This window comes from Mytilus edulis, chromosome 8 (assembly GCF_963676685.1).
Source record: "Mytilus edulis chromosome 8, xbMytEdul2.2, whole genome shotgun sequence".
Classification (NCBI taxonomy): Eukaryota; Metazoa; Mollusca; class Bivalvia; order Mytilida; family Mytilidae; genus Mytilus; species Mytilus edulis.
The window spans coordinates 38,072,162-38,099,713 of record NC_092351.1 but is presented as its reverse complement, the minus strand read 5'-3'; the positions used below and the strand labels follow the sequence as shown (position 1 = coordinate 38,099,713).

Below are 27,552 nucleotides of genomic sequence, written 5' to 3'. Positions count from 1 at the left end.
TCGTATAGTTGTCAGGAATAACATATTAAAATTTTAAAAGCTTTGGTTGAACGGTTCATGAGTTAATGCACGGACAACATTTGATTGCCGCCCGCCCGCCCGCCCGCCGTACATCCCCAAATCAATAACCGACATTTTTGTCACAAAAATCCGGTTAAAAATGAAACATTTGAAACACACCGGAAACGTTACCGCTCTGTGCGGTGTTGTTGTCAAGGATTGCGACTGAGTCAGTCACATTTAACTAAGATGAATATTAGCAGAGTTTTCAATTTTTAAAAACACATGTTCCCTTGAAATATTTAATCCTAAAACTATATTGACTAATAAGTGCATTTGAAAAGAATACGTATAATTACTTTTGGTTTCAAGTTCTGGATACACTTTCGTTTAAAATATTTAGCTTTTAACTTAAAGTATTTGACTAATAGATTTAATTCTATTCTGAGAAATTTTATCAGTTACATGACTTGTATGTGTTATTAAGTAATCAAGGGATAGTATTGATTATGCTATATTCAATGTCGAATATATCTGTAAAAGTTTGTTATCCTGTTGATTAAATGTTTTAGATGTTTCCATAGCGTTGGAATATCCAAAAGTACTATGGACCCAAGTATGACTACAAGAAATGCAGCTCCAACATATCCAATTGACTTGGCAACTTGTTTCTTATTCGGAACACTTGTTTTCAATCGGATGTACGCTGAAAGAATTTTTTCATTCACTGCAAGGTCGAGACTTGTTTCTACCTGTATTTGGTTAACAACTTCAGGTGTTACCTCTGTATATCTTGGTACACCAACTCTTCTGCATGGGCATTTACAAGCTTGAATAAATCATAAAATATGTTGCTAAGTACGTTTCATTAAACAATTTCTGAAACGTCAGAGTAATAAGAGAGTGTGTCACCTTGAAGTCTATGCTTATTCATCTGATTTACATGTAAATAGAAAGTTCAATACACTTATTTCGTTATATCGTCTTTATTTATTTAAAGTCATAAGAAACGAGTGACCGGTGAAAAATAATATTCTTCCAATTCTTGAACCAATGCATACAAACATCATAAACTTAGTCTTCTGTGCACAAATTTATCATTTTTTTCGTGTAAATTTCGTATAGTCGTTAATTTTTTTTCAATCGGTTAGTGTTGTTGTGAAAATATGGCAGGTAATTAAAGTTCGTGTTTTGAAGCCGAAGTTTAACGATTGTCACCTGTTTGTCAACAATCGACAAAAATCAACAAAAAAGCATGGAAATTGAGCATCACAATACGCATGGATGTCCTTACAATAAACTTTTATCTGAATTTACATGTTAAATGTAAATTCAGATAATAGTTTATTTTAAGGACATCCATGCGTATTGTGATCACCGGATTTTTACGAGATGGGTCACACTGAGAAGGAAGCAATTAAAATAAAGTAAACTTCTTCTAAATATGAATAAATTAAAGAATTTTCTTCAGAAAAAAGTATATGTACATAAGTTTTATAATGAAAACTATCCATTGAGTTATAAAAAAAACGTATGCATTATTTTTTTTTTATTTGAGGTTTCTTCTAATGACCTCAAAACTGCTAAAAATGAATGAGCCATTGCTGTTATATGGTCGATCAAGAATTACAACAAGGTCCTTTTTTTAAATCGGGATTGTTTACTTCCAACAAGTAATAATTGATTCGGTATCAACTTTATATAAGATGAATTTTATCTACAAATCAACTATTCCGAATATATTTATGGACCCATTTCCCATGTTATAACAGGAGATCTTAACATCGTTCAAGACCAAGAGTTAAAATCATTTCTCAGTAAAGGACCTAAATATCGTCCCCCGTCAATTATTAATTGGAATGAGTGTCGTAATATCATCCACGACTCACTCCATACTTACTGTATGAAATGGATAAAACGGGAAAAAGCTGACAAAAAATCTTTGGACTCTTTTTTTAATTCAGTACTGAAGATAGTTATACGTATTCAACATTTTAAAGAACATTTTACTATAAACAATAACCACAATAAACCTATTTCTCGTATCAAACATAAACTAAAAGAACTAGCCAAGGAATTTGTTTTTGTCCCGGCCGATAAAGCTGCTAATAATATTATTATTGTTTGACGTAAATTTTACATTGAGGTTCTGAAAAAGGAAATCACCAATTCACCAACATTCCAACTTACTCCATTTTCAGAAAACGAAATCTGTAACAAACATAAACTTTTAGCCACCGCTTTACAAGCAGAGCCAAATACAATGAAAGTCCCAACTATGTATTGGCTTCCGAAGCTACACAAAACCCCTTACAAATATAGATTTATTTCGTCTTCAAGCCATTGTTCAACTACTAAATTGTCTATTCTTCTTACCAGCACACTTGGTACAATTAAAAACCTGATAATAAATTGTTCAAATAAGGCCTTCGAAAATAGTGGAATAAATTACTTTTGGAGTGTCAAGAACTCGTTGGAAGTACTTGATAAATTGCATGCTTATATTGGTGATTTTGAATCTGTTCAAAGTTTTGATTTTTTCTACCCTGTATACCACATTGCCTCACATTCTCATTAAGAAAAAATTCACACACCTAATTAAATGGGCATTCAAAAAATCAGAATGTGAATATATATGTTCAAACTCTTTTAGGTCATTTTTTAATAGCAATAAACAAAAAAAACTATGTTAATTGGACATGCTTTGATACTATATATGCCCTTGAATTTTTACTAGATAACATTTTTGTTCGCTTTGGGGATTCCGTATATCGTCAGATTATGATAAAAGGGATGATTTTTCATTTCCTATCGTTAATTATCCGTTTTTAGATGGTGACGTTCCCTTGTCACCATCTTACGGTGTTTATATATCTCAACTTGTACGATTCGCTCGTGTATGTAACAATGTTTTAGATTTTAACGAGAGAAATTTATGTATTACTGAAAAATTATTACACCAGGGTTTTCGATATCACAAACTAGTCAAAACATTTACTAAATTTTATGATCGGTATAAAGACATCATTCGTAAATATAGCTCTACATGCAGACTTCTAATACGTTCAGGTATTTCACATCCAATTTTTTATGGAAATATTCTTTATAAAGCACAAAGGTGTCAGTATTCACCTCAGAAACTTACAAAACCTTTGAATAGACTTATTAAGAAGGGATATAATTACGATACTGTTGTCAAGTCATTAAAGATTGCATATTTTGGCGTTAATATTGAGTCACTGATAAGGTCTTTGCATCGGAACTAAACACATTTATTCTAAAAACAGTTGTTGGCATGACACGGGTTATGTTCTTCTCATATATGTTATGATGGTATGATACTAAACCCCTAACGGGAAGGATTGTGCCTGATGTTCATATGATGAAATCATAATCTTTCAGTCAGTTTAATTGAAGTCTGGAGCTGGCATGTCAGTTAACTGCTAGTAGTCTGTTGTTATATATGTATTATTGTCATTTTGTTTATTTTCTTTAGTTACATCTTCTGACATCAGACTCGGACTTCTCTTGAACTGAATTTTAATGTGCGTATTGTTATGCGTTTACTTTTCTACATTGGTTAGAGGTATAGGGGGAGGGTTGAGATCTCACAAACATGTTTAACCCCGCCGCATTTTTGCGCCTGTCCCAAGTCAGGAGCCTCTGGCCTTTGTTAGTCTTGTATTATTTTAATTTTAGTTTCTTGTGTACAATTTGGAAATTAGTATGGCGTTCTTTATCACTGGACTAGTATATATTTGTTTAGGGGCCAGCTGAAGGACGCCTCCGGGTGCGGGAATTTCTCGCTACATTGAAGACCCGTTGGTGACCCTCTGCTGTTGTTTTTTATTTGGTCCGGTTGTTGTCTCTTTGACACATTCCCAATTTCCATTCTCAATTTTATGTTCATCAACTGAGAAATTGGCTTTTATTCTAATCATCGTTGTTCCTAGACTTGTTTTTTTGTTCTATTCACACTAGTTTTATTCTTCAAATGATTTTCAATCTGTCTGATTTCCAACTTTTAACCTTGAGCGTGCCTTATATGGGTATTCCTATAAACACATACAGCATGTACACATCGAATGTACAATTATAGTATATATTCCTATACTAGAATTAAGAAATAATGGAAATGGGGCTTCGCAAAGAAGAGCACAATTAGGAAACCGATGTTCAAATCCATAAAAAATATAAAAAAGATCGAAATAAAAATATACAAGAAGAGATGAAATTGAATCCAAACTGAGAGAGACATGCATCTCCTGCGTCATAAGCACAACTAATAATGATAATCAACTCTCAGAAATAAAGTCACCCAATCGACAAATGACCACTGTAGTCGACTTTTATGTTATCTTTATATATGTATTTGCGACCCAAACATATCTCAGTCAAATATTTCATGAAGTTGGTTGCAATCCTTGCAAGTGCCAATTTGAGTCGTTCTTCCTCAAAAACATAAGGATGCAGTTCTTTTGTCAGGAATATTCTCTTGCAGTTAAGTCTGTTTTATATGAATATGCTCGTGTGTAAGGGTAAGTATTGAGATCTGTAAACGCTGAACAATTGTACTGATGGTATTTTCATGTTGGGAAACAAGAGGTCAAGTTAGACTTATCACCGGATTATTTTTAACATGAACAGCACGAGACGGGTGCCACGTGTAAAGAAAGAACTGCTTACCCTTCCTGAGCATTTTGAGATCGCCCCGGGTTTTGGTGGTTTCGTGTTGCTTAGTCTTATTTTCTTTGTTGTGTTTTATTTACTGTTTTTGATTTTGTCGTTTTCCGCTTTTTTTCATGGCTTTGTCAGTTTGTTTTCGACTTGTAAATTGGAATATCATCTTTGTATCTTTCGCCACTGTGACAATGGAAAAGCTGAAATGGTCACGTTTTTCATAGATCCTAGTTTGAAGTTACCAATATTTGTCAAAATAATAAAAATATCCAAATATGAAGCAAACATTTTATTTTCAATGGTCGTCGGAATGTCCACTTTAGTTTAGTTTTAAATAAATTATCTTTTAATTAGTTGTTATTGGCTTTGAACTAGCTTTTAGTTACTGCGAGTACTCTCAGATCGAAGATGCGAAATAAATACTGAAAATTGTCGAAATGGCCATCTTGTATAGAAAATTTACAACGTGAATGTCATGATTGAAGAATAAGTGACAAATAGACTAAAAAGAAATTACTTGTGAATTTAAGTTTAATGTTTAAAAAAAGATCTAAAACATGGCCTTCAATCTTTAGTCCATTTATTCAAGATGAAAAAGAAGTAAACATTGATATCAAACGATTTTTGTAGAACTGTTGCGTTGATATTTACATCCTAGAGAAGCCAAATTAAAAATTTGTTCAAAGTAATGGATTTTAAATGATTTTATATTCGGCCTAGGAAACAGAAAGTGTATGGATGGACAAACTAGTCAAAAAGCTTTCTGTTACAACAAAAATCATTTTCAACAAACTTTATCGGAACATGCATAATATGTTTATTGAATTTGGTTAAACATTTAAGAATTATGTCTTTGCAATGCAAGTTCTATCAAAACTTTTGATTTTTCAACCCTGTATACCACCATTCCTCATGTGAAATTAAAAAATCGCCTAAATGAAATAATCCACAATGCCTTTCATCATAAAAATGGTAGCATACGCTATAAATTTATTACTTTGGGATTTCATAAGGCATATTTCGTTAATAGTGACAAACAAAAAGGTAAAACATGCTACACAAAAGAACAAGTGGTCAGTATGCTGGAGTTTCTTATCGACAACATATTTGTTGAGTTTGGAGGTAGACTTTTTCAACAAATTGTCGGCATTCCTATGGGAACTAACTGCGCGCCTCTCCTTGCTGACCTCTTCTTGTTTTCATATGAAACGGAGTTCCTTCAGATACTTGTCAAAAACAAGAAGATCAAAGAAGCCAGGTTATTTAATTTCACTTTCAGATATATTGATGATGTTCTAACCATTAACAATCCGAACTTTTCTGATTGGGTTTCATTAATATATCTACAAGAACTAGAAATTAAAGAGACAACAGACACGGCTTCCTCCGCCTCATTTTTAGACTTATACCTCGAATTTGACATACACAGTCATCTTGTACCAGAATCTATGACAAACGAGACGATTTTGATTTTGAAATTATCAATTTCCCCCATCTTAGTAGCAATATACCAACTTCACCTGCATATGGAATATACTTTTCCCAACTTATTCGGTATTCAAGAGCTTGCAGCTCCTACTCAGACTTTGTAAAACGTCACCAGTGTCTGCGCAGAAAGTTGATGAACCAGGGGTATGTCAAAGAACGTCTCGTCCTTTTTCTAAAAAAGTTCATCGGAAGGTACCCAAAACTTGTTGATAAATATTCCGTATCAACTTCACAAATAATACACGATGGTCTTGAAGTATAGATTTTGCGTACTGACATTGTTTATCATCTTAATAACGTGTTATATTATTCTTTTATTTGTCTTTATTAATATTACTTTTACTGTTAAGTCTGTTTTTGAGATATCCTTTTGACGTAACTCTGTGCTTATGCATCCCATCATACTTTGAACGACAAAATTATTTTATTATGTGACTCTGTACCTATGTATCTTGTCATACTTTGAATGACAAAATTATTTTATTTATTGATATTACTTTTACTGTTAACCCAACTTTTTTTGTGATATACATCTGACGTGACTCTGTACTTATGTATCCCGTCATACTTTGAACCACACTATTATTTTATTTATTATTATTACTTTAACTGTTAAGTCAGTTTTTGTTATATCTATTTTGAGTCACTGTATTTATACATCCCGTCATGTTTTGAACGACAAAATTATTTCATGTCTACCTGTGCGAATTTCAAACGCGCAATTTTACATCAGTACTCAAAACCCTCCTTCCTTGATGGGTGCATTTTACACAGACAGATAAAATCGTATAATATAATCAAAATGAGGATGCTAATTTGATGTATGCCTTTTTGTGCTTCTTCGTTACATTTGTTGTTTTTATAGTGATTAAGATGATACCACAATGTTGACTGCTGTACCCCTATTTTTGACATTTTTACCTGTTGTGTCTGTTTGTTTTGTTCACGCATCGGTGACAATATAATGGAATTTGATGCGACTGTCATACAAGTGAGAGGTTTAGCTAGCTGTAAAACCAGGTTCAATCCACCATTTTCTATTTGAAAATGCCTGTACCAAGTCAGGAATATGACAGTTCTTGTCCATTCGTTTTGATGCGTTTTGTTTTTTGATTTTGCCATGTGATTATGGACTTTCCGAATTGATTTTCCTCTGAGTTCAGTGTTTTTGTGATTTTACTTTTTACATTAAAACAAGACATATTTTCTGTCTAGTCGCAGTTCTTACATTGATATATGATGCAAATTGCCAGTAAATCTTATTTTTACTTTATCTACAAAACAGACCACATTTCAACGAATATTGGTTTCCTGTCAGAAACATTATTTTGTTTGAAATGGAGTTTTATAATTACTTACGTTCACAATAAAACTGAGGTTGGGACCAAGTAGAATTTTCAAGACAGACTATATAACTGTTGCCAATCATTCTGTATTTCAAATTACATCTGAACTTATATTGCGATTTGTAAGCTGTTGTTGAACCAGTTTTAAAACCTGTTAACGTCGCATTTTCTACCTCTACTTCTAATCTTGGATCACTGCAATCTACAAAAGTAGAAGTTATCTTAAAATGAATACAATTCAGAGTTCACATATGATCATTACTTTTCTTTTCTCAATAAATATATAGCTAAATGATATTGAGAATAAGTTTGAACCTACGTTTAAAACTTGTTCAAAGGTATAGACATTGTAATTGTTAAAGGCAGACTGTGATTTTAATAAACAAAATTAGTAAAAATACAAAGAAAAACGACAGGCCCTTACCAACTGTACAGCAAACTAAGGATTAAACAAGCACTACTAGTACATGTAGTATTTCATTACGATAATAATACTACACATAGATAATCGAAACTGTGAGTGAAAACTGCATCGTAAATTTGTCAAATGATGAATGAAAAAAGATCCTTATGTGATAATTAAAATAAATCTACACAGAAATTTAAAAATAAAACCAACATGTATATGAAATGGATATATCAGGTATTACAATCTCTTATCAATTAAAGTTTGACAATTTCTTAGTTTAAAATACGGAGTGTAGGCATTGCAATTGTTTATCAATACTGATTTTGAAATTCGTAGATTCTATGCAAATGTTGTCTTGAATTGCATCTTAAATGAAGTTTTGATATGTTTATGCTTGGTGAATCTTGTAGCTTTGGGATTGATATCGGGTACCAAACAACAAAACGACATATTATCATCGATGAACACTTGTTTTTTTATTTGGTCGGGTTGTTGTCTCTTTGACACATTCCCCATTTCCATTCTCAATTTTACTTTAATATAAACAAGGATATAGCACTGAAACATATAGCCCGAATGAATTTAAAATACTAATGTTCAAATAACATTAACGGTACCAATTTTCCTGCACCAGCTGCGCATTTCGACAATACATGTCTCTTCAGTGATGCCCGTGGCCAAAATACTTGAAATCCAAAGCTTATCTAAAAGATGAAGAGCTATTATCCAAAAGGTCAAAAAAGTATAGCCAAATCCGTGAAAAGGAATCAGAGCTTTGCATGAGGAAGATACATTCTTTAATTTATAATAATTTCTAACATTTTGGAACAGCAAATTTTAATAACACAAAAAATCCGTATTTAGCATTACTAAATAATATCTGAACGTTAGAAATGATGATTGAAATATCAAATCTATTTTTCAAAATAAAGTTGCATTAGACAAATACCTGGAATACATTTTAGGGTTTTATTCCATGTTTTATCCGTTAAACAAACAACTGTTTCTTCGCCCACTTGTGTCGTTGACGTCTTACATGCCATTACTAAATCAATCCCTGCATCAAAAGGTTTACCCTCCGTATAATTAAGTATGACTGAATGTGGTATATCTTTCCTTGGGTCTCCACAACCTGGAATGGAAATGCAGTATTCACATTTTTAATTCAGTCATACATTAGAGGCAAGAGTATGTAATTGGTTTTCGAATCGCGTATATCAATTTTTAATGTACGATACAAGCGGTAAAACTTAGGAAATAACGAAAAGCAATGACAAGCGAAAACGGTAATGAAGATGAAGTAAAAGAGAGGCAAAAGATATCAAAATGACATTCAAACTCATAAATCGAAAATAAACTGACAAGGCCATGGCAAAACAAAAGACAAACAGACAAACAATAGAACACAAAAACTCAACATTGATTCCTTAAGTCTGAGAATATACTGACAAAAAATAAACCAGGCAGCCTTTTAGTACAACTGAGTAGAAAAATCGTATTTGTGTGGGAAAAAATGCAGAAAATATAACATAATTGTTTTACTTTTATTCATTTGAAAAGCCAGTTAAAAAAATAAAACTATATTAAGTGCCCCTTGAAATTCAACGTCTTCAAAATATATCTATTGAATTTTCTGCCTCTCGAATAGGATTAATTAAATGTTTCTCTTACTATTTCATGGTACATTTTACTATTATATCAAACTATTTCAACGTTTTTTTAATATTTTTAACTTAACTGGACTTTATTACCTGGAACGCATGAAAACTGTGGTTGTGACCAAGTAGAATTTGTGTAACACGTCATAACAGACTTTCCATTGACACTATATCCAGTTTTGCACGTGAGAGAGTATTCATCATCTACAGGGAAAGTTGACAGGCCAGATGGATTTATCACCTCTGAATATTGAACAGCTGGAGTAGGATCTGTACAATCTAAAAACAGTAAAATTACATGTATTTACGAAAACAGTTCATTCGACATTTTCATTTTTATTATATGGTTTAATAAGTATGTTTTAAATGACAATATTCTGGAATGCAGGAGACTTTAATCTGATTATTGCGATTATTGAAACTCTCATTTTCTTATACATAAATCCGTATCACTCTATGTACAATACAGTTGTTATTTCAGATAGTTCAACAACTATGCAATTTCAACAAATCAGAGGAAACAAACCGTGCAATGATTTTAGACTGAGTACTCGAGACGTGTGTGTCTACATGAGATACATCAGTGACGTTCATCTTAAATCAACAGAGTTTGTAATTTTAGTCAATTTAATAAGCATTGAAACACAACATAAAAAGATGTGCCAAATGTTGCTTAGATCGTGCATAAATGAGGATTTATACCTCAGTTTTCTATTTATTGTGATACATTTATGAACATAACGATTCTGTAGTGTTTGTTAAAACCTCAACAGTCACACTGGTTTTTTTCTATAAATTATATCAATCAAATAGATGTGTGTTTAAACATCGGTAAGGCAGCAAACAAACGCATTAATATCCAAAAGATAATCCTGGTTTATGCCTGTCTCATGCCTGTCTCATGCTTGTCTCATTCCTGTCTTATGGCTGTCTCATCCTGTATCGTGCCTCTATTTGATATGCTAGCCTTAAGTTGATCTTTTTCTTCTTCTTTTCCATTCGATTAACAGTTTGCTTTTGGACTCTATAGACAAAATGCGCAACTGGCGTAATAAACTGTGAGACAAGTATCCTTGATAAGCGTATTGTATAACAGTCGTTGTCGATTCTCAAACCTTTTTACATTCATTCTGAATTTATTTGCTGCTCAAACAGGCGAGAGAAAAACAAGGTTTCAACAAACCATCTACTGTCGAGTTTGCCTTTTATTTTGAAAAAGAATATATCATTTTATCTTGGAATAATTGAATTAAGTCGTCAGTAGTTTACCGATGATGAAATCTCATAAATCGAATAGAAAGAGAGAAGTCACGGTAATCAAAAAAACTTATGTGAGTTGGATGCACGCCAAAAATTAGCGAGACCGGGCGAGTAGACAGAGAAGTGTCTCATATTTTACATTCATCGTCAAGCGTCAAAATAAATGTTATAATATATATAGGAAGATCTGGTATGAGTGTCAATGAGACATCACTCCATCCAAGTCACAATTTATAAAAATAAACCATTATAGGTCAATTTAAACACATTTTCCAGGTAAGAACACATTCTTTAACTTCTTTTTTCGACATTGTGTCTAATTTAATTGTCTTTTTAAAGTGCATGCGTACGCATCAAATAATCAATAACAGGACCATAAATTTGACGAATGACATTAAATTATGTGTCCTGAAACTTACCTGCAGCACAAGAAAACACATCCTTTGACCATATTGAGTCGTTAGTACATTTTAGAATATTGTCTCCAAGTAATGTAAATCCGTCCATACACGCCATTGTTATGTTGTTACCAACAGCCCATGATGTTCCATGTTCTATTACCGAGTTATCATATACTGTTACTGGGTCGACACAATCTGTACAAAACAAACTGTTATTTGTTCAATGTTGACTTGTACAACATTAATAATTAATAATTAATAATTTACCATGCATGCAGACAAGAAAATAAAATCTTTAAATAATTTTGATAACTAACATCATAAATTTATTATAAATAAGAAGATGTGGTATGAGTGCTAATGAGAAAAAGTCAAAGTCAAAATGTACAAGAAGTAAACAATGATAGGTCAATGTACGGTCTTCAACATAACATGGAGCCTTGGTTCACACGAAACAGCAAGCATAAAGGTCCACAAAATGATAGGTGTCAGAACTTAAAACAAAAGGCTTGATTTATGCAAAACAAAACAAAAAACCATCATCAAATATTATATACAGCAAAAAACAACATCTACCGAATTACAGGCTCCTAACTTGACTACATAATGAATAAGGTTATCACTTTTGCGGTCCACTTTGATCATACAACTCTTCACATTGTTTAGGTCTCATGCAATGTAAGGTTTAAGTACATATTTGATGTTAAATGATTTTCGGAAAATGGTTGGTCGAAATGTAATGTCCTTGATAAATATAATTCCATTGCTATTTTTTTCCTTCATGATAGCTTACGTAAAGCATGCCAGGCTTGGTAATCATATATCTGGCCTAAACATAATACAGGAACGTTTTTAGAACTTGTCTACTTCGAGGTCATGTATGGATAGGTAATGTCGTTTCATCAAGCATATGTTTCTATTTTGTTTTCATCAATTCATTGTAAAGGGGCCATGTCACAGATATGTATAAGGTCTTGCATACAACTGTGATCTGTCATACATGTAATTTTGATTACACAAAATGATGGTGAAATGTTTGAATTAACATCATTAAAACGGGCTTTTAAGTGGTAGCATTATAAATCGTTTAAAGGCTAACCGTAAATGAACGTATATAAAGAGTCACCTTTAATAAAAATTCTGCATAAGTATTTTCAAACTTTTGATTAAGAGATATAATATATTTTCTAACTGTTGTCAATTTTTTTTTATACTTTCTTGACAATACCTCTTGTGATAATCAATACTTCACAGTTCAAACCTGAACAATAATACCAAAATAGTTCACCAAACGGGCATGCCTACATTAGATAAACCAATGACGCTCAAATCAGGGCACACCATTTAACTGGCTAAATCAATTGCGAAGTGGAAATTCATTTAAAAAAAAACTACAATGTTGTGTTCAATCTAATTCAGAAGGTAATATTCCGCTAAAAGACGACGGGGTTGTCGTTACGACAATTGAAACAAATCCATTGTCAAATATTAAACAGAAATTTCATAACGATCATTCAAGCCGGGATTGCGTCAGTAAAATGTTTGAATGAAAGATTTCAACTTTATATTTTAGAACTCTTTTTATATGGCTTCATTAGATGATACTCTATATGAAGGGAATTATTGTAAAAACAAACTCTGGAATGTCGTATCAACTGGGAGATATATAATACAACCTCTAATGTCTAATCTATTTATTTGCAAACTATACATTAATGGTACCTGGAGAACAGTAAAAAACGTCTATTGTCCATGTTCCGTTTTCAGTACATTCAAGAACATCATGCCCAATCAAGGTAAAATTGTCAACACAATTCATCATGACACTGCTGCGGACGGCGAATGATGTACCATTTACTATCTCGGAGTTATTGTAAACTGTAGATGGATCCGGACAGTCTGTGAATATTAAATCATTGTACGAATTTAATCAATTTAATCAGGGTATGGCAGGTCAGAAATATTGTTTAAGTGGAGTGAATTATAAGATGATAAACTATTATCCAGATCATTAATTAGGTGTTAAATGAACAGCGCGTACGTTGTCATCCAGAGCATGAATACGGCACTTTGTTTGATTTATCGCGGATACATTGCTAGATGTATTTCGTATGCAAAATATCTCTCTATGTTTCTTTTGCATTATTAAAGTAAAACATTTAGGAAATGGACCATGTCACGGATAATTATACCATTTTGCCAAAAACTTTGGTTTGTTTAATCTAAGGACATGTTATTATTGTAAAATATTTGTTTTTAATAGACGAACATTTGTATTGAAAGAAAGCAATATATGAGACAAACTGACTCATAATTATCTTAACATCAACAAATCTCCAAATGTATTCATAGATTTTTCCTTAAATGAATAGTGTTACTACCATTTTTATTTTGTGTTTAAAGTGCCAAAAGTGTATAAAATTTCGCCAAGATCCATGAAAAAGCCTATTTGCTGAACTTTTAACCTTGATGGAAACCTTCAGAGATTTTATTGTTTTGAGGGAGTTATTTTTTTTTAATAAAATAAAGTTGTTTTGTTTTATGATTTTATATCGTGTTTTAGTTTTTTCTCATGTTTTGGAGATATAACTTCATTGTTTTAGGAAACCATCGTCAAAACAAAATTATAAGTACTGCACATAGCAAATTTCTTTCATCAAGCTTTTTGTAGGTGTATATTTTCTAAATTTAACTGTGTTGCTTTTCTCATATACACTTTGTACTTTTTCAAGTGACATACATATATTACTAATTCAAATTAACAGATCCCGCACTATAACTGGTGACATGAAGTATTGATGATATAATTTAAGTTACAATTCTCTTTCTTTCTCACGCAAGCAGAAATGTTATGATTGAGTTGTAATATTTCAGATCATTGGTTGGCGAAATTCATAAAAAAGAAAACAAAAAAACATGCTAAATTGACTTCTTTCAAATAACTAGCACAATCTATCGCTTTTAATTATTTAGATTATTCACAGTATGATTATATTAAGGTTTAATGTGTCGTTATATATCAAAGTAGTATTCGACAATTCAGTTCAAGTTCAGTAGCCCTAGCTACATTGTGTATTACCAGAATGTTTAACATGTACTTTGTATACAATATAAATAGAGCTTCTAATGATTACAAAATATGGAATACCTGTAATACATATCCTCTCAGGCATCCATTTTCCATCTGCATAACACTCTATTTTAGTCACAGATGTATTAGCATGGGTAAAACCTTCCTCACAGGTAAAATTTGAAAACGTTGATGTTACATATGTTGTTGAAGCTGTTGTATAGTCCGATATTGTTGTGTTTGGTATCATTGGTTTACGACAGTCTAAAGAATAAATGTTAATGCAATTGAATTTTTAACAACAAATGTGAATCGATGTATTTACTTTCTGAATACCTGGTGAGAGAAAGGTATACATCACAGCAGCCGTATTTTAAATAGTTGCATTACTATATAGTATGGACACTAATTCCTTATCAATCAGGTCAGTTACATATATTTCTATGTCTTTAATATTTGCACAGTTTTCCTTTAGTTCGAATCTGGGAGAAAAGATATTTTTGAATTAGTCAGAATGATTGTGCATGAATGATAGATATTTCATTTTAAAGAAGTATTTCTATGAACTCAGAGAAATAACATATCATCGATATATTAATAATACATTTATAGGTACAGTTATATAATTATTATAAAAGGCCTATAAAGCAATGTCTTGCTAACATTATACTTATTATTTATAAATGCTATGCAGATATTATATAGTTCATAAGACTTAATTAAGTTATATTTCTTTTTTTAACAGGACCAGAATATCTTGATGTGATTATGATCTGGTGATGTTTCCAAATAGAAGACAGACCTTTTTACCATGTACATGTACGATCAGTGTTTTCAAATTTTTAGTTTACTGTATTGTCTATGTTTGTCTATTTAATATAGGTTCAGTATATATATTGTTTGTGTCTTGTTTATAGTAGTTACCTGTATGTCAATTATTACATGCAAATATTATAGAAACAAATAGTTCATTCATAATTCTATGAATGATGAGCGTAATATTATTGGACAGAATGAAGCCCACAATCCTGACTTGGTTTTTAATTGAGTTTGATTGAATTTATATATTTATAACCTATACACTTTTATAGTATTAGTTGTATTCTTATAGACAAGAGCCAGTGTATTGTATTTTATACATATACTTTTCGTTTTATGAATTAGAGTTATATCTCTTTGTACACCGTATTGTCTATGTATTTTTGTTGTTTCTGTTATTTGTGTTCGTTCAGAGTTAATTGTGTGTGTCGTATGAACAAACGTCTTTAAACTTGACGAATCGTTTTATTCCGTCCAAGAACCCTGTTACATTTCTACCCTCGAAGATATTAGAGCTTGATATATGGTGTTATATATATATATATTATTTTTCTCTAGGCTAGAATATATCAGCTAAGACAGGATAACAAATGTTATAGTCCAGACCTTTTTATACATTTCAAACAAAAAGTAAATAACACTGGTTTATATAGCTAACTAAGTCTTTAACATGTTTGACAGTTGTACGAAGATCAAACTTTTGTGATCAACCCAAACAGACAAAATTGGTCTTTATGGTAATGATTTGGATCAAATAGCCAAAATTGGATAAAATATAGATCACACATTTAAATACACAAAATATATAATCCAAACAAGAATAGACATTGATATACCCCCAACCCTTTTACATAACAGTCTTATAAAATTATCTTTTCATTATAAATTCTAATGTAAGAATAGCACTATTAACTAACAATTATAACCAAATTTAAGTTCAAGACTAAGTACTTATAAATTCAAATTCTTATTTGTAAGTATATCCAGTTCTTACTTAACTTTTTCTTACACCTGAGCACATTATGATTATTATTTTCAAATTTTATGATGACAATCTTATGAATAAATTATAATATTAATTTGCATAGTTATCATTGCCTAAATGCAGTCATCTGTACATAATTAACAAACTTTCCTTATGCTTAAGGTGTATATAGTTACAATTATACCCTATGAACAGTGCTCCACAATAATGGAGGAACATACAAGAAACTGAACTGAACTAACTATAACAGAGACAACTGTATTGATAAATATTACTGTTTATGATTATGGATAACTGACCTGGAACAATGTAGGCACAATCTTCATCATAATTACCATCAAGGTCAAAATCGGGTAAATACTTTCCAACTTCAAAGATGTACTTTTTAGGAACTAATAAAGTACAAAAGTAGAAATTAAAACGGAACATGTATCTTCTATCATTCTGTAGAGACTTCAAAGTTCAGTTAAAAAAAAGAAGAACAGCTATAATAAGTGGAAAAAACATTTAAATCTTTTATAGTTTATCAAAAGCTTCCGACTGTGAATAATTTTAGCATGTTTTAATGATATCCAATCAATAGTGGGAATCAATATTATATTATAATGGAAAGAATTCAACACATCCTTTTAAACTTATCTGCAACGCACCTACAATACGCGCTTTCTCTTAGACTTAAATCGATAATAAATAGTATATATATCATCGTTAAGTAACCATTCATTTGGAACTGGTTTAATTTAAATGATACAATGTATTGTAAATTTTCAAGATGTACGAACAGCAAGACTAAAATGTCTTGACCAGAGATGATGATGTAGGCCGTATTGTTTCGGCCATTATTGAATGTGAATAGTTTTGTTTTGTGTAACAGTTTTTCAATTTTTTCTTGAATGCATGTGATCAAAATGACGCCGGTCTAGTAATTTGGATATTCAATTCCTGGGACTATTTCTCGATTCTATAGTACTGAAAGATTAAAGCATATCCATCTAGTCAATTTGGCAACAAGTTATTTTTCATTATAAAAACTTATTGGTACATTATTTAAAATTGATGAGTATCACTATCGTATTAACTTACCAAAATGATATCCTAATAACGTACACAGTTCTTCCTCTGTATGGCCATCGCAGTCCTCGTCAGCAGTTTGCCCAAGATGACAAGTCTAAAAAAACAAATATAAAAACATAGGTTGATACCTTCAATTTGGCGTTTATATACATTCAAAATAATCAAATGCAATCAAAGTGTGAATATTTGTTGAATACAAAAAAAATGAAACTAAATTAAAAAGCTTTTTCTACGAAAAAGAATGGCACAACTGTTTTATGCAAAAATAAATGCATTTACAAACATTCATTAACATTATTTGAAAGGGACAGACTTTCCTGCACTAGTCTAATTATTCCTGATTTTTATGGAAATGTATCTTAACCATCTGAATACAATATGCTTCTTTCGAAACAAATAAAATTGTAAATGCAAATTATTTGTTTGGTTCAAAAATAAATCAAATTTGTTTAAAAAGCTAATTATCATTTTCCGGATAAATTAAGCGAAGTTCTCGGCCAAGTATCCTCCATGTGTATTTCACTATTTATCAATTTATATTCTATTCATGTTCATTATAAATTTTGAAATTTCGCAAATTTTGTTCAGGTAAAAACGTAAAAATACGGCAAATATAAACAATTACAACAATGGAATACCTTGCCATTCTACAATCTAATCCTCATTTAAGAAGAACAGATGAATTGAAAACTGAACTTTTAACATGAACATTTCACATAATACTCGCATGAATAAATCATTCTGATTCAATTAATGAGGATTCAATGTGAATCAGTATTTAATGTGAAAATGAATATAAAAAAATTAAGAAGTAAAAAGAAGGAGATTTATGGATTAGATTCACCGGTTACTTAGACGAAATTTGATAAACCAGTGTTATGTCAATGAACGATTTGTCACGTCCTTTTTCTAAAGAAAGTTCATCGGAAGATAACAAGACCTTGTTGATAAAAAAAACTGTACCAACTTCACAATCAATACATGACGATCAGAAAGTATAGATTTTAGGTTATTATGTTGGTTAACATCCTTATTACGTGTAATAGTGTATCTTTTATTTGTCATTGTAAAATATTACCGTTACTGTTTAGTCAATTTTTGATTATATCATTTTAGAGTGGCTTGGTACCTAAACTGGTGTTGTGCTATAAACATTTTTTGTATTCTTGTCTTTCATTTTTGCTTATGTGCTTTGTCTATATGCTATTTCGTTTTGCTTTGTTGACACATTTGTTTGTTTTGTAGGGATTAAGATTGTAACACAATGTTGACTGCTGTATCCCTTTTGTTGACATTTTTACCTGCTTGTTTTGTTCACACAGTGTTGTCAATAAAATGGAATTTGATGAGACGTGTCATATAACTGAGAAGTATAGCTAGCTATAAAACCAGGTTCAATCCACCATTTTCTAAATAAGAAAACGCCTGTACCAAGTCAGGAATATGACAGCTGTTATCCGTTCGTTTGATGTGTTTGAGCTATTGCAATTGCAATTTGATAAAGGACTTTTCTTTTGAATTTTTCTCGGAGTTCAGTATTTTTGGGATTTTACTTCCTGGCTATTAAACCAGGTTAAATTAACCATTTTCTACATAAGAAAATGCCTGTACCAAGTCAGGAATATGACAGTTGTTATCCATTCGTTTGATGCGTTTCATTTTGACATTTGATAAAGGACTTCGTATGAATAATCCTTGGAGTTCGGTATGTTTGTCACTTTCCTTTTTTTATTGTCAAAACAAAGAATGCATTGTCACGTAAGCTTTAACTCGGAAACTACTCATATTTATTGTAAGTGAGCTATCTCGTGCATTATTGGAAGTACAGGTACCTGAGTGTCGTTGATGACTGATATTTATCTCTGCAGTTTTTACGAAAGGTATGTATCACACACGACAGCCCTAAAACATTGCTACATGACATATACGATATTAATGTGTATAGCCACGGACTCTATCAACCCAACAGAGTATGTAAAAGACTAAACAAAGATACCATACTTATAAATTCGTTATCTACGTTCATATCCGTAGATATGGATATTTGAACATCCTGAAGTCTCCAAGTACATCCTGAGGTGAAGCTGAATGGTATTCAGGGTTCTGAAGGGTGTTAAAATATCAATATCTACTGATATGAACGTTGATAAAAAATATATTCCTGGTCTAAGTCCAAACCTGGCGATTTTTAGAGAAATATTACCACAAAGTTAAATGTGAAAACAACGTCTTTTTCATTTTTTTTTATCTTTAATTGAAATTTGAGACTTTGACATATTTTTAACGGGATGTAGGGTACTACCTTTAGTAGATGCTTGTTATCCAGAGATAGAGAAACTTGATTGGTTCGAATTTTGACACTAAATGTTGTGATACTTATATCATAGACGGTGTGACGACGTCAACGTGGGTCATTTGCCTAGATTATTTATTTTACAAATGTAACATTTCTAAGAATGTGATGGGTTAAAAGTAAACGTGTATATTTCATATATAAGTTTAGTAGGCGGGGCTTATTTCAACACACGGATAGTAGTGATGTTACATGCCTTTATCAAAACAACACGGTGTTGAGGGAAAATCCGAAAGATTTATTTCAACAGACGAATAAATTGACCATTAAAGATTGGAATAAATTCGTAAAACACATACTTAGCTTACAAGTTTTTATTGTTGGCATTTGTTTTTGAATAGATCAATGGAACTATAATAAAATATATAGACCGAGTAATGCTTTCGATGAAGGTAAAGATTAACATGTCTACGAACTTGATCTTATACACCTGATCGCTATTTGTCCCCCATTACTGGACATCACACAAGTTCCGGTAATATTTTGACGTCATAATACAAAATATCTGACGACACAATGGAAAAGTGATTGTTGTATGACGTCAATAATTCAAGCGGACAGATTCTCGGGTCAGCCGGGAATAGCGATAAGGTGTGTTTCGTTTGCATTCCGTCTGATTCCTGTTTTTTTCTCCTGTTTTTTTTTTGTTAAGTCTTTACAGTGACATTCAAATCTACACATGACGCAATAGTTGTTTATATTGGAGAATGCTTAAATAAACTACCAATTTGCAAACTTCATAGTTCGTCTGAATGCTTCTTTTTTTACTCCTGCATTTTCATGTTTTTACATAGACATTTGAATAGAATTCAAATACATGTATATCAACTATTTTATGTGTACAAATTAAAGTTAGCTTGACATGCCGCAATCAGTTTACTACTTTGGGGATAATGCTAAAACACAGAAACGATCGGCAAACTACATAACTTTATTTTCTAGTTCATTGGAATAAAAAAAAGTCATATATACAAAGACATATACTAGACGTCATACAAAACCGTTCCGAAAAATGAGCTATGAGTAATTCTAAAAGTAAATTAAGTATATAATTGAAACACTAAAAGTAAAAAAATATATTTTAGTTTTGTGTCAAACATTTGTAATGATACATATACTCACAAACTGAATGCTAAGAATTCGAGCCAGTTAGAAGTTATTAGGTTTGCTATTAAACTTACCGACTGCTCAAACAGCTTCATAGCTAAGTGTGTTCCGAATGCATACCCGTCTTGATGACCAATACTCCATAGGAAAAATGTTATATTATGGTGATCAGTAGTAGTAGTATAAGTAGTGGCCTCTAATAATTTAGTAACAAATCCTTTTGTTCCTGACCAACTTTGATCTTTATACTTAAGCGGGAAATTTGTTGATGTTTTATAAGCGTACAATTTCTGAACCACGCCATTTGTTGCGTCTGGTGTGTGCCATGTGTTACTATAATAATATTGCAGTGAAGTAGGAACAATTGTCATAGTACCCACGACTTCGTTATCAATTACAATATTCCACACCTGCACAGGCTTGTTGCAGTTGATACTATGTAAATCAGAAGACTCTAAAATAGGAAACTGGATATAGTCCCCTTTCCTTTGCAGATGTTCCGTTGATGTATAGGTATTACTACCAGTAGTACTTATAGAACATATTGTATCACTCTGTGAAGTCAGAACACGTATAAAATACTCCATGTTTAAGCTACTGTCGTCATAAAGTTGGAAAACATTTGAGAATGAATCCTTGCTGAAATATTTTACGGGTAAGAGTTGCTCTGCGACAGTAAATTTTTGAAAATCAGATCCACAAATTACAGATATCGGATTGTCTCCCCTTATATAGGTGCCAGTCAAATCGTCGGTAGATTTAAGGACAACGTATTGATACCTATCAATCAATATATCAAACGAAAGTTTGTCTTCAATCTTGATAACATTCGACGACGAATGAACCTTGACAGTGACATTATAGTTTCGTAAAAGAACACCAACTTTTGTATTAAATGACGCAGCTGTAATTAAACAATATGATGCACAGCTAGATATACAATAGCTCGCAGCGTAATATTCTAGTCCCCAAACATCAGTTGGATATAGCAAAGTTGATATAGATTTCTTAATCCCACTGTTGTCTTGATGTAACAACATTTGCAAGGAAAGCTCGTCAGAATTGGAAGACTCTACCCTGATTACTGTCATGTGACCAGAGATACCAACAGCAATGTTATCAAAAGAATGAATGAACGAATCTGAAAAGGTTTGTGATGGTGCTGAAACATCTAGTCTGCCTTGTCGATACACATGTAAATCAACTGGTTTTGAAGAGGATCTTGTGGCGGACAGATCTAAGTTGACTAATCCAGTGTTAAGTGATAAATCCCATACAGGGAATAGAAAGGATATGCCTTTGTGATCTTGTGTTCCTAAATGACAAGCATACATTTGTGAAAGCGTTGAAATATATAATAATCGATAAGTTTTTGTACAGTGCCAGTGCGATCATCATAAATCATAATTGAATACAAATAGTTCCAAAAGGTGAACTTCCCCTTGTTTGCAACATTATACTGAAAACTAGTAATATGTTTAACATATGCCTCCCTTTTGAAGGCCGTACTTTGACTTATAATTATTAACTTTTATACACTGTGAATTGCATGCATAATTGTCACATTGTCACTCAAACCACATATTCTTATTTATATTTTTAAACAGGTAGCATATAATAAGCAACTATTATCAACCAAACTATTAAGTACAGCTCTTTGTTAGAACCAGGCAGAGTGCGATACATGATGGTTTCAGATTTTCTCTATAATTGGCCTAGTAGAAGCAATCAATGAATACTGCTAAAAAAATAATTTTGAGTGGGAAAATATGAGTGGTTGCCATGGTAACGGACACTCTATTTTTTGGTTGTTAAAGGTGGAAAAATCTTTCAAATATCAGCTAAATCACCACAATTCAGAGCCTGATTATGAATAAAATCGTGCATTTTTCATTAATTTTCATATGTAACATTGATAGAACTTGGTTTAAGCTTCATTTTAGTGAAGATTGCATATCAACCAAATTTGTCAATTTTATGTAAAATTTTGTGAAAAAATGCATATTTTCAACTTTTCTGAAATTGGGATTTTTGCTGAATTATCAAATTTTTATCTGGTGTTTTTCAGAAAAGTGCAAATGTGAACAGAATAGTTAGCACTGTAGTTATGAAGTTTGGATACTTCTTTACCAAATTAAATAGTGAAATGCGTGGGATTTTCTCAAGTTTTATCACCATAGCAACCGATGTTTTCCTTGGAAACTTGGAGCTTATATTTCCTGAATTTTCATAACCGATAAGAAAAATACATAAAAGCTAACGCAAACTTTAAATTACAATCGTCAAGTGTTGTTGACTTCAATTGTTTCCACGGAAACACATATTATCCATAGCAACACCCACTCTGAAATTGCATAAATAGAAATTTATGTAAAAAAATACATAAATAGAGGCTGTTGATTTTCAAATTGGAATATGACTGCATACTTTGCTTCACTTACAGTCTTTTCTGTTCTTTTCATATGGTTCAACAAATGTAATATTGGGGTTGAAAGGTTAAAAAAAAGGGGGGGATTAGGTTTAATTTTTAAAGATATCATACATGTGTAGATTCTTGAAAAGATTATGTTTGGTCGGAGAGCCTGATTATAAATAGAGTCATTTTTCATACATGTGTAGATTCTTGAAAAGATTATGTTTGGTCGGAGAGCCTGATTATAAATAGAGTCATTTTTTTTCAGAAATTTCATATATAAGATCGATAATCCCTAACTTGGTTTTAGCTTCAGAGCTTAGTTAAGGTACATTGAAGTTCGCTTGTCATGTTTTGGGATTTTTGTCAGATTTTCGGAAACCTCAGGTTTTATTCATTTGAATGCCTTAAAAAAAATGGCATTGACCCCGATTTATCTTTTTATAAATCTTTTACATGTATAATGATAAGCCATCTTTAAAAGTCTTATAAAATTTAAATTATTCTTTGATAGTTTTTGAGAATGTAAACTTGTCAATGATAAAGCTATGAAAAGTCAAGAGAGAATATTTTCCCGCCAAAATTTCAATGGCTAATATCTCGAAAACAAGCACATTGATCTGTATATTGTTTTACTCCTTTGATTCCTTTATTAATCCTCTATCGATATTCACTTATATTTAAATTGAAAGATCCAAAATAATGTCATACAATTGTGAAACTCCAAGTCAAATAAACATTTATCTTTCTGCTTTAAAATGAATTTTTAATAAGGAAACATTTTTTTTAAATCTTAGAATATGATCAAGATTCTTTGATAGAAAGTCATTAAATTTTCATTTCAATATAATGAAGTACTTTTAAGATGCTTGGGTAGCAATTTGAATAGAGAGAACATAATTTTATATATAAAACATCTTCATTCTATATATTTATTGCCAACCTACTTTACACAGTTCTCAAACGAGAGCTTACTTTGGAAGTATATCTATATTCGGTTATAGCTATATTAGCAGGGTTGATTTTTGTTCTTCCTTATAACCTCAATTTACTCAATTTTCTTTGTAATAGTAACAAGGATATCGTTTCTGGGGGCCTTTGTAGTTTGTTGTTCAGTGTAAGCCAATGCTCTGTGTTGAAGACCGTACTTTGGCCTATGATGGTTTACTTTTAGGAATAGTGACTTAGATAGAGAGTTTTCTTATTGGCATTCATACCACATTTTCTTATATTATTCTGCTCATTATTGAAGTCAATGATATGATCTAATTATTCAAGGATTTTACTTTGCTATGACTACAATGGTGATCAATTTTAATATATACAGCCTCCTCTATTAATAACTACAAGCTGTTTCCTTTGAATCTTAAATAAGAAATAAGATAAAACATTTAGGTTGGCGTTATTTTCGCAAAGGTGTGCGTTGTAACGCAAACATTGGAAGAAAAATTTTTAAAAATGTGTGGCGCTAATACGCTTCCGTAGATTTCAAGAAAGGTAGTGCATATGTTAGTTAAGAATTGGTGCTCACCCATTACATTAAGAATTGAAAAATGCCAGGTACAGCTGATAGAGTTGAGGATGAGCGTCATTTTTCAATTGATTGCTCACTTTATAATAATTTGAGGGAGGAACTCTTTCAGCACATTTCTAACACATCTCGATGTTAACACAAGAAAACTTGACTATTATGGGGGATACTGACGATTGTATTGTTAAACAATAGTTCTTTTGAATTATTATGATTATGTAGTACATGTCTTGATACTGACTATTATTTGATATATATAGTTGGTTTTTTTTCTATTTTGTTTTGGCTCCGATTGTGACTGAGGGTTATGGTGCTATAAAGATAATTATATCATATTATTATTGTTGTAAAGTCTTTATGTTGATCCAATCATTATACCGCCGCTTCAAAAAAGTGGGGTATACTGTTTTACCTCTGTCTGTCCGTCCTTCCAATCGTCCAGTTCATCCCTCCATTCCATGAATATTTCCGTTGCATTTTTTTCATGAACTACATTACAAGGATTTCTGAAAGGTTTATTGAAGTCGGCTATATCGTGTGATAAGTTTTCAGATTCATTACTCAACCCCTTCTTGTTAACCGAACACTTTTCACATGACAGCCAAGTTAAAAAAAATCGTCATATTTTTTGAGGATTCACAACTCAACAATGAAATATTTGGGCGGGGTATCATCAGTAGTTCGCACCATCACTGATTGTTTATATGCTCTTTATAGACCCTTTAATTTGGAAAAATGAAATATTCTGTTCTGTTTTATTCTATATACAGATTTCGAATTGAGTATATAGAAAGTATTCGAACTTCTGTTGGAGCAATGGATTGTCGGACTATTGGGTTGTTGGACTAATGGGTTGTCGGACCAATGAGCTGTCAGACTAATGGGCTATCGGACTAATGGGCTGTCGGACCAATGGGCTGTCGGACCAATGGGCTGTCGGACTAATGGGCTGTCGGACTAATGGGCTGTCAGACCAATGGGCTGTCAGACCAATGGGCTGTCAGACCAATGGGCTGTCGGACTAATGGGCTGTCGGACTAATGGGCTGTCAGACTAATGGGCTGTCGGAATAATGGCTTGTAACTATCTCATTAACAATTATACCACATCTTCTTTTTATACAACCGCAAAAATTGAAAATTGTTTGGTCGTATATTGGTATCACATTTGCGTCGTCATCCAAAGACATTTGGTTTTCGCACTCTAACTTTAGTAAAAGTAAATAGAAATCTATGAAATTTAAACACAGAGTTAGTGACCATAAAAGGAAGGTTGGGATTGATTTTGGGTGCTTTGGTCCGTCCCAACAGTTAAGGAATTAGGGGCCAAAAAGGGCCCAAATAAGCATTTTTTTTTTGGTTTTCGCACAATAACTTTAGTATAAGTAAACATAAATCTATGAAATTTTAACATAATGTCTATGACCACAAACGGAAGGTTGGGATTGTTTTTGGAGTTTTAGTCCCAACAGTTTAGGATAAGGGGCCAAAAACAGGTCCCAAATAAGCATTTTTCTTGGTTTTTGCACCATAACTTTAGAAGTTGATAGAAATCTATGAAATTTTAACACAAGGTTTATGACCACAAAAGATAGGTTTGGATTGATTTTGGGAGTTTTGGTCCCCACGAATTAGGGGCCAAAAGGGTTCAAATTAAACTTTGTTTGATTTCATCAAAAAAATGATTATTGACGTTATTTGATATGCCTAATCTAACCGTGTATTCAGATTCTTAATGTTTGGTCCTGTTTTCAAATTGGTCTACGTTAAGGTCCAAAGGGTCCAAAATTAAACTTAGCTTGATTTTAACAAAAAATGAATTTCTGTTGTGTTCATAAAAATTGTGTTTGAATTTCATAGATTTCTATTGACTTATACAAAAGTTATTGTGTGAAAACCAAGAAAATGCCTAAATGGGCCCTTTGTTGGCCCCTAATTCCTTAACTGTTTGGAACAAAACTCTCAAAATCAATCCCAACCTTCTTTATAAAGTAATAAAATTTCATAGATTTCTATTAACTTAAAGTTAAAGTGCGAAAACCAATGTGTCTTCGGACGATGAAAAGCAATTATCTTTTCAAGTATCTACTTGTATGCAACATTTAAAAAAATCAACATACCCCCTCCCCCAACCCCAATGTTTCATTACATATAACATTTATTGAACAATCTGAAGAAAGAAACTCAGACAAGACTGTGAGTGAAGCAAAGAATGAAGTCATATTCCAATTTGAAAGTAAACACCCTCTATTTATATATTTTTTTACATAAATTTCTATTTATGCAGTTTTTTAGTGGATGTTGCTATGGATAATATGTCTTTCCGTGGTAACAATTGAGGTCAACAACACTTGACAATAGTAAGTTAAAGTTTGCGTTAGCTTTCATGTATTTTCTTATCGGTTATAAAACAATTCAGGACATTTAAGCTCTTAAACTGCAATTTCTGCAAATGAAAACTCCATTTCCAAGGAAAAAATCGGTTGCTATGGTGATAAAACTAAAAAAAATCCCACACATTTTTCTATTAAATTTGGTAAAGTAGTATCCAAATATCATTACTACAGTGCTAACTATACTGTACACATTTGCACTTTTCTTAAAAACATCAGAAAAAATTTGATAATTCCGCAAAAATCCCAATTTCAGAAAAGTTGAAAATATGCATTTTTTCGCAAAATTTTTCATAAAATTGACAAATTTGGTTGACATGCAATCTTCACTAAAATGAAGCTTAAACTAAGTTCTATCAATGTTACATATGAAAATTAATAAAAAATACATGATTCTATTCATAATCAGGCTCTGAAATGTGGTGATTTAGCTAATTTTTGAAAGATTTTACTACGCTTAACAACCAAAAAATTGTGTGTCTGTTACCATGGCAACCACTCATATTTTCCCACTCAAAATTATTTTTTGAGCAGGATTCATTTATTGCTTCTACTAGGCCAACTAT

The 27,552-nt window shown here is 31.8% G+C and overlaps 1 protein-coding gene across 1 annotated transcript in view; it reads right to left on the bottom strand.

Annotated features, from left to right (window-relative positions):
* Positions 1–291: 291 nt before the first annotated feature.
* LOC139485492 (uncharacterized) overlaps positions 292–27,552 on the bottom strand; it is a 28,920-nt gene continuing 1,659 nt past the window's right edge. Inside the window, exons 2-11 of the mRNA XM_071270006.1 lie at positions 20,725–21,965; positions 17,200–17,284; positions 16,416–16,508; positions 14,391–14,576; positions 12,965–13,141; positions 11,261–11,437; positions 9,675–9,860; positions 8,873–9,055; positions 7,528–7,716; positions 292–829 (exon numbers count right to left, since the gene is read on the bottom strand). Of these exons, the coding sequence (XP_071126107.1) occupies positions 519–829; positions 7,528–7,716; positions 8,873–9,055; positions 9,675–9,860; positions 11,261–11,437; positions 12,965–13,141; positions 14,391–14,576; positions 16,416–16,508; positions 17,200–17,284; positions 20,725–21,965 (2,828 nt within the window). The 3' untranslated portion in view covers positions 292–518. The remainder of the gene's footprint in view (positions 830–7,527; positions 7,717–8,872; positions 9,056–9,674; positions 9,861–11,260; positions 11,438–12,964; positions 13,142–14,390; positions 14,577–16,415; positions 16,509–17,199; positions 17,285–20,724; positions 21,966–27,552) is intronic.